We start from the raw sequence: 9,079 nt of genomic DNA, 5'->3' as shown, positions 1-9,079 counted from the left end.
GCTAAATAAATCAGTAGGCTGTTGTGTGAGCTACATCAGTAATTTAATTTTGGAGATCTTGCCCCAATAATTATTTTCTTTCTATTCTGTATCTTCAGCCTTCCTCTATTGGTATTTAAGTGTTGCACATTAGCATTTAAATATGCCACATATCTTCTATCTTAAATAATAATGATAATAATAAGCCATCCATATATTTCTCTGCTGCTGCTGCTGCTGCTAAGTCGCTTCAGTCGTGTCCGACTCTGTGCGACCCCATAGACGGCAGCCCATGAGGCTCCCCCGTCCCTGGGATTCTCCAGGCAAGAACATATTTCTCTAACTATGTCTATTCTCTTCCCTTTGCAACCAGGCTTTTCCAAAGAGTTGCTGAAAAGTTACAATTTCTTTTCCTCTCTTCACTCACCAACCCACTCCAATCTCTCCCCAGTGCTTTAACAAACCAACATTTTCCAAGAACACTAATGACCTATCTTTCAGATTTATTCAGAAAAAGATTAATTCTCAATCTACTTGAACTCAGAGAAGCATTTGGTATGGCTGATCACAAACTCCTCTGGAAACCATGTCCTCCCTTTGTTTCACAGAAACACAGGATCCTGGTTTTTCTCCCACATCTCATCTCTGCACAATCAGCTTCTAGATTCTCCTCTGCCTGCTCCTTTTTTTGGAGTATTTCTCAGGGCTTCATCCTCTTCTCTTTCACTTTACTTTCTCTCTTGAGGTAATCTTATTCACTCTTTTTAGCTTCAATTTAATCACTCAAATACTGTCAATAATAATAACATTTTTTGGATGGTTACAATGTGCCATGAACTGTACTAAGTTCTTCATGTAATGTACCTGATTTATTCCTCATAACAACTACTACACTCTTACATGTTTAACACCATCCTGTGCCAGCTATATCATAACTCTCAGAGATGCTCATACACACATGTGCCAGAAAGGTCCTTTGACTCTCTTGAAGGCACAACAGAGGTAATGGTATTCTTCATCTTTCCCACTCTACTCCATCTAAAATATATTCTCCCAAAATTGTTCCCTAAATCAGTTCATGGTATTGCCAACCACCAATTAATTGCTTAAAACAGAAACCTGAGTCAAGCTTTCTTGCCACTTATGCTTGATCACTCTGTTTAGCCACTAAATCCTATTTATTTTATTTCCTAAATATCTTTCTAATATGCCACTTCTCTTGGTTTCCATTATTTACTCCATGGGTTCTTAACCTCCACAACACTGACATTTTGGGTCAGATAATTCTTTGTTATGATTGTCTTGTGCATTGTAGGATGTTGAGTAGCATCCCTGTTCTCTACCATGCAGATGTCAATGAAGCCCTTCCACCCTCCCTCCAGAGTTGTGACAATTAGAAATGCTTCTAGATATTAACAAATGTCCCCAATTGAGAACCATGGCTTTAGTCCCAGTTAATATTATCTACCTCTGTATTTAATGCAACAGACTTAATTTGTTCTTCCCTGGTGGACTTCCCTGGTGGCTCAGATGGTAAAGTGTCTGTCTGCAATGCTGGAGACCTGGGTTTGATCCCTGAGTTGGAAAGATTCCCCTGGAGAAGGAAATGGCAACCCGCTCCAGTACTCTTGGCTGGAAAACCCCATGGACAGAGGAGCCTGGTAGGCTACAGTCCATGGGGTCACAAGGAGTCGGACATGACTGAGAGATTTCACTTTCACTTTCTCTTTAATTTGTTCTAAATGGTGAAAGATGCAAATGTCACAACAATTTTTAAAAACTTTATTTAGTTTCTCCATGCTTTTAGAATAAAAGTTTAGAGTTCTTTAAAAGCATTCCCAAGTTTTTTAAAAACAGATATATTGAGATATAATTTATATATAAAGATTGTACATATATAATGTCTATAATTTGATGAGTTTGTGCATGTATATACCCATGAACCAACAACACAATCAAAAGTAATAAATATATCCATCACCTCTGAAAGTTTCTCATATGCCCCACTTTCTTTCTTTGTGGTAATAACGCCTAACAAGATCTATTTTCTAAATTTTTAAAAAATGCATAACAGTATTGTTAACCACAGGTACTATTTTGTACGGTAGAATTCTATAACTTATCCATCTTGAATAACTGAAAATTTGTGCCCACTGAACAACAACTCCCCACTGACACCCTCCACTCCCCCTTCCCCAGAACTTGACAACCACCATTCTAGTGCCTACTTCTATCAGTTTGACTATTTTAGAAGTCTTGTATAAGTGGAATCATGAATATTTGTCCTTCAGTGACTGAATCATTTCACTGAGCATAATGTCCTGCAGGTTTATCCATGTTGTGCCTATGACAGGACTTCCTTCTTTATGTATTCGTTCGTCAATAGACACTTAGACTGTTTCCTTGGCTACTGTGAAAAATGCTGGAATAAACTTGTAGTTTATTTTTAATTTTCTAATTTATTATAATAGTTCTATTTTTAGTTTTTTTTTTAAAAGAAACTCCATCCTGTTTTTCATAGTGCTGCAACATTTACATTCCCACCAACAGTGTACAAGAATTCTAAGTTTTCTACATCTGCACTGACATTTATTAATTTGTTTTTTGAGAATTGCTTTCTTTCATAGCTCAGTCAGTAAAGAATATGCTTGCAATGCAAGAGACTAGGGTTTGATTCTGGCGTCAGGAAGATCCCCTGGAGAAGGAAATGGCAACCCATTTCAGTATTCTTGCTGGGAAATCCCATGGACAGAGGAGCCTGGCAGGCTACAGTCCATGGGGTCGCAAGAGTCAGACAGGACTGAGTGACTTTCATTTCACTTCACTTCCTTTTAAAAATAATTGAAATATATTTGACACATAACACTGTGAAAACTTAAAGTGTACAACATGCCAATTTGTTACATTTATATGAGGTGATATCTCATTGTGGTTTTGATTTCTTTGATGATAGTGATGTTGAGCACGTTTTCATATATCTGTTGGCCACTTGTATGTCTTTGAAGAAATGTCTATTCAAGTCCTTTCCCCATTTAAAAAACTGGGTTACATATATTTTTTTGCTGTTGATCTATAAGACTCCCTTATATATTTTGAACATTAACCACTTACCATATATATGATCTGCAAGTATTTTGTCCCATTCCACAGGTTGTCCTTTAATTCTGTTGACAGTTTTCTTTGCTGTGCAGAGCTTTTTAGTTTGATGCAGTACTGTTTGTTTATTTTAACTTTTATTGTTTGTGTTTTTGGTTTCATAAGCAAGAAACCATGGCAAGACCTTGTTTCCTTTTAGAAATTTTACAGTTTCAAGGCTTACATTTATGCTTTTAATACATTTTGAGTTTATTTTTATGTATAGTGTAAGATAAGGGTCTAATTTCATTCTGTTGTATGTGGATATTCAGTTTGCCCCATGCTACTGTTGCACAGACTATCTTTTTCCCATTGTGTGTTCTTGGAACCTTCGCTAAAGAACAGCTGACTGCTTATACATGGGTTTATTACTGGACTTTCTATTCTATTCCATTGATCTATATGTCTGCCTTTATGCCAGTAAAACACTGTTTTAATTACTTCAAGTGATCTACAGATTCAATATTAAACCCATCAAAATCCCAATGATATTTTTTATAGAAATATTAAAAAAGTCCTAAAATTCAAATGGAACCATAAACGGCCTCCAAGAGCCAAAACAATCTTAAGAAAGAAGAACAAAGCTGGAGGCATTACGTTTTTTAATTTCAAAATAGAAATCTACAGTAATTAAAAAAAGCATTCCCAAGTTTTGACTCTTACTTACTCTTCAGTTTCCTTTTGGGCTATATTGGATTTCCTCATAAAGCATTTCCTCAAAATACCAATTCTCTGTACTTGGGCTTTTCACAACTTTTTTTTTTTTTTTTAATGGAATGCTTTCATTTTCTCTTCTCCCTTTGACCAGTCAATTGCCCATCATCCTTCAAGTCTCAGCTGAAATGTTACTTCCTTAAAGAGATCCTGTTTAACCAGTACTGATATTCCTCTCTACCAGACTAGATTCATAACTCATGCTGCTGCTGCTGCTGCTAAGTCGCTTCAGTCATGTCTGACTCTGTGCGACCCCACAGACGGCAGCGCACCAGGCTCCCCCCGTCTCTGGGATTCTCCAGCCTTCTCCGATAAGTCATGCTACCCAAACTATATGCTTCTGTAACATATTGTACTTACTCTTTTACAATTTTTTTTTGGGGGGGGATATAATCATCTATTCAATGTTTTTTTTGTTTTTTTCTTGTAAAGTTGAACTATCTATGAGGGATGATTTCCATATCCATCTCACCCTTCATTGTCTACTTAGTACATGCTACAATGCAGGGCACTAGTACAAACTCAGTATTTGTTGACTGAATGCTTTGGAAACTCTGTTGGAAGGAAACATAGTATCTTGTAGCCTATCAGGAAATTCAGAGATGTCTCATTAGCTACAAGAAGTAGAAACTATAAACTCAGGGACCAAAGTCACATTTTCTATTAATATCTGCTGATATCAAATCAGACTCCATACGGATTCCATTACTGGCTTATCTAATAGAAAGAAATAAGTTCTACTAAACCCTAAGTTTTCTGTAGTGAGAAGGAAACATCAGTGAACAATTCAGTGGCCCCATATCCTGAAACTAATGAGGAAGAAGAACAGTGAGACGTAGGCCCTTGTTTCTATGGCTACTTCTTTGGTTTTCTCTTTCTCATATTGAAAGAGATATGAGGACTTGGAGAACTTTTAAAATTCTGAGCACCTCATAGGCGCTCTTCCACTGAGCGTCAGTGTTTGGTTCCAAGGAAGCAAGGCCAAGAACTCTTATAATCTCCAAATGCTGACAGGGCCACCACTGAAAGTCAGCCAACACAGACTGACATTTTTTCTTATTGAAGAGACACCATAGGAAATGCTCATCAGTGAAAGAACTAAAACCAACTTGATTTGTTTGATGGCCCTACAGAGACAAAGTTTTACTTATTTTTTAAACACAACTAGAAATGGTTTCTTAAATTTTCAGTTTTACTGTAAGCCTTGCTGCCAGGCATAGGAAATTGTATGCATTGAGCATGTACGGTGGAGCAGCTGCATGTGTGCTGAGACACATTCAGAGAGGAAAAAGTGGGCAAATTATACAGGGGCATATGGGCTTTGGTAACAGACTAAGCCAACTGTCCCCACATCTCAAGAGTGAGACACAGCTTATATTTTGGAATGGCTGAAATCATACTTACTTTTTGTGGATGTAGATGAACTCTCAATGTGATACATCAGGCAGCAAAGGCTGTCACTTGGAGCAACACTGCTTTATTTTAGGAAAGCTAAGCCAAGGGAAACCCATAATTTTCTAAGGAAGAGATTTTGTAATCATCTTTAAACTTTCAGATGCTAATTCCTATCTTATTTCTATAACCACCCGCTCTAGAGCATGTTTAATGAAAATAAGAGATGATGGCTGTCATATTGTAAGTGAGTTAAATTTTATCTGCACTGAAAATCACTGAGAAATAATCTCTAATTATAAAGCTGGGAAACAGAACATTTCAGCACATGTGCTTTGAAGGAGCAGGCTCCCAGTTCTCACCACTAGAGTTGTCTTGAAAATTACTCACATCTGCTAAAGGGGAAAAGACTGAACTTCTTCATCCTTCATCAGTGTTTTTTAAAAAATCTAAATATTTTGCAATTTTGATGCGATTTGGCCTGAAGACCTATTTTTTTTCTATGTTGGTGATTAAAGACATTTTATTTTTCATGAAAAAGTCTTTGATTTGTGTAATATTGAATGTAGAAATTATATAGCATGCCATACATAATTTTGCCAGTGCTAAATGAATGCTATATGCCAGGTGTCGTGCTAAATGCCTCACATGCTAGCAGCCTTATGTTTATTTCCCAGTGAAGATAATGATAAAGTGGCAAAAACTCCACATGGGTTTAACTCTTATAAAAGATTTACAAAAGATTCAAAAGTCTACTTCAAATCTTTAGATACCAGCAACATAACAGCAAAAGGATAAAGAAAAGAACTTAACAAATGCTTTTATCTGTTATATAGCTTCTTTTAATATTTTAAAGTATTGGGTTTTTATAACTTGGAAAATGTGATGATATTTATCATTTATCTTTGTACTTAAATAACAAGTCATGTTTAATCTAAATCAAATCATTAAGCTATGTATGTTATATATTGCTATGCACTGAGATATGTAAGGGAGGTTTCCATACAGAACCAAACTCATAATTCATTTAGCTTTTCTTCCCTTTTAACTCAGTAGTCCACTTTTAAAACTGTGATTAAAAAGGAGACAACATATAGCCAAAAAAAAAAAAGGGGGGGGGGATTCCTGAAAACGTCATAAAGAACTGGGACATATTAGACAGTTAATGGTCTTTTTTGGATTGCTGCTCACATTTTGAAACTGCATTTTCTCCCTCAGCTTTCAAAGCCATAGTAAAAAAAAAAGTTCCTATAAACATTAAAAGCCCCCTTAGGAACTAAATGGACAACTGATCATCTACACCATGTGGGTAAATCTTTTGAGACTGGGCATTTTTATCCTCCAATTGCACATAACTTTGTGCTGGAATTTATGGTAAACTTACAAGAAGATCATGGCATCTGGTCCCATCACTTCATGGGAAATAGATGGGGAAACAGTGGAAACAGTGTCAGACTTTATTTTTTGGGGCTCCAAAATCACTGCAGATGATGACTGCAGCCATGAAATTAAAAGATGGTTGAAGGAAAGTTATGACCAACATAGATAGCATATTCAAAAGCAGAGACATTACTTTGCCAACAAAGGTCCATCTAGTCAAGGCTATGGTTTTTCCAGTGGTCATGTATGGATGTGAGAGTTGGACTGTGAAGAAAGCTGAGTGCCAAAGAATTGATGCTTTTGAACTGTGGTGTTGGAGAAGACTCTTGAGAGTCCCCTGGACTGCAAGGAGATCCAACCAGTCCATTCTGAAGGAGATCAGCCCTGGGATTTCTTTGGAAGGACTGATGCTAAAGCTGAAACTCCAGTACTTTGGCCACCTCATGTGAAGAGTTAACTGATTGGAAAAGACTCTGATGCTGGGAGGGATTGGGGGCAGGAGGAGAAGGGGAAAACAGAGGATGAGATGGCTGGATGGCATCACTGACTAGATGGACGTGAGTCTGGGTGAACTCCGGGAGTTGGTGATGGACAGGGAGGCCTAGTGTGCTGCGATTCATGGGATTGCAAAGAGTCAGACACAACTGAGTGACTGAACTGAACTGAACTGAACAAGGTGTTCTGATCATAATGGAAATGTTTAAAATTCTCACTCAATTTCATAAAAGATCTGCCCATAAACTTCAAAAATCCTAAACCACCTCAGTCTCACTAAATGAAAATACATTTATAACATATACCTCTGTGAAGGAGAGAATTAACCAAATCAACTCTTATGAGACTCTATTAAGTCTTTTTGAATTGTTGTAAAAGGTATTAGTGGAACATTGATTAGTAACTAAAAGCCAAAATAGACTTAGTTGATCTAGGGACCAAAAAATCCTGAAAAATGTTGATCTTATTATTTCTGTTTTTCAGCCATATCCTTAAAGTGAAGTCGCTCAGTCGTGTCCGACTTTTAGTGACCCCATGGACTATAGCCCACCAGGCCCTCCGTCCATGGGATTTTCCAGGCAAGAGTACTGGAGTGGGGTGTCATTGCCTTCTCCGTTAACAGCGGCTAGGCATACTATATTTACTTGGAGCTGGCATACTTGGTGACAGCCTTAGTGCCCTTGGACACTGCGTGCTTGGCCAGTTCCCCAGGTAGTAGCAAGCGCAAGGTGGTCTGGATCTCCCTGGATGTGATAGTTGAGCGCTTGTTGTAATGCACCAGGTGCGATGCCTCTCCAGCGATGCGCTCGAAAATGTCGTTGACGAAGGAGTTCATGATTTCCATGGCCTTGGATGAGATGCCGGTGTCGGGATGGACTTGCTTCAGCACCTTGTACATGTACACGGAGTAGCTCTCCTTGTGGCTGTGCTTGCGCTTCTTGCCGTCCTTCTTCTGGGCCTTGGTCACAGCTTTTTTATTTTTTTATTTTTTTTATTATTTATTTATTTTTTTTGGTCACAGCTTTTTTAGAGCCCTTTTTAGGGGCAGGAGCAGACTTAGCCGGTTCAGGCATGTCTATAAAGACAACACTGGGTCAGACCAATTCATCAACAACTCAACTGAGCAGCTGACATTCTACCTTAGAGCAAGAAAACCCCATCCATTGATCACTCCAACATTATTGAAATACACTAAATTACTCTCATTTTTTTAAGCACAGGACATCAAATCTTTTATACTAAGAAAGAATACCTCTTAGCTGAAATTTCATGGCTGAATGTTAATTAATTTTGTGCATTTTTTAGTGAAATAACATTGCCTCTTAATATAATTCAATGTCTTCTGGCTTTTATAAGGTTGCCTGTATCCTACAACTTTTGAACTGGGATGTCTATTTCATATTGAAATGATATGTTTACTATTCTTCTGGGGCCCTGCAAGGGATGGAAAGGAAATCTACACACCATTCTAATGCAGGCCGCCTGTAAGAAGCCATTGTAACTGACAATCACATTCCATTGTATGTTTTCATGAAGTCACTTAATCAGAAATATGTCTCATCATTCACTGACCATTTCAGCCTGTCTTTTCAGGATGAACTCTGGGCCACTCAACTGTGAACAACATTTAATTAAAGCCTCAATTTTCTATCAAAATGACAGGATCTTATACATATATTTGTCAAATTGATTAGTATGTGAAAATGAAGATTGACTATAAGTCTGGAATCTCTATTACAGTTATCTAATTTAAAAAAATGCCCATTCCTTCTACTTAGAATACTAGGTCCTTAAAAATCCTACAACAGGAATTTCTATGATATTTTTCAATGTCAGTCAATAATCTATTAAGTACCCTTGGTGTGACTATGTTTATTGTATAATAAATTTCAGTATTTTTATCTTAAATGAGAAAATAAAGTCAAGAATTTTTTTAATCACACAGTTTTCTTTTTAATTAGAAAACTGAAACTATTCTATCTGA

General features: G+C 37.2%; 1 protein-coding gene across 1 annotated transcript; it reads right to left on the bottom strand.

Moving 5' to 3' along the window:
- Positions 1-7,735: 7,735 nt before the first annotated feature.
- On the bottom strand, positions 7,736-8,168 carry LOC113894712 (histone H2B type 1-like). Its single transcript, XM_027545390.1, has 2 exons — positions 8,105-8,168; positions 7,736-8,052 (listed from the first exon to the last, which is right to left on the bottom strand). Exons 1-2 carry the CDS (start codon positions 8,166-8,168, stop codon positions 7,736-7,738), a joined length of 381 nt encoding a protein of 126 aa, XP_027401191.1.
- Positions 8,169-9,079: the final 911 nt, after the last annotated feature.

The sequence above is a fragment of the Bos indicus x Bos taurus genome, chromosome 6 (assembly GCF_003369695.1).
Source record: "Bos indicus x Bos taurus breed Angus x Brahman F1 hybrid chromosome 6, Bos_hybrid_MaternalHap_v2.0, whole genome shotgun sequence".
NCBI lineage: Eukaryota > Metazoa > Chordata > Mammalia > Artiodactyla > Bovidae > Bos > Bos indicus x Bos taurus.
Note: the sequence above shows the minus strand (reverse complement) of the source record. Positions and strands in the feature narration are given on the sequence as shown.

What these genes read in the sequence shown, in the direction of transcription:
- LOC113894712 (XM_027545390.1), bottom strand. Translation starts at nt 8,168, where the DNA reads ATGCCTGAACCGGCTAAGTCTGCTCCTGCCCCTAAAAAGGGCTCTAAA. An exon ending in TAAAAAAGCTGTGACCAAAA is followed by an intron (nt 8,053 to 8,104) that starts AAAATAAATAAA and finishes CTGTGACCAAGG; the next exon opens with CCCAGAAGAAGGACGGCAAG.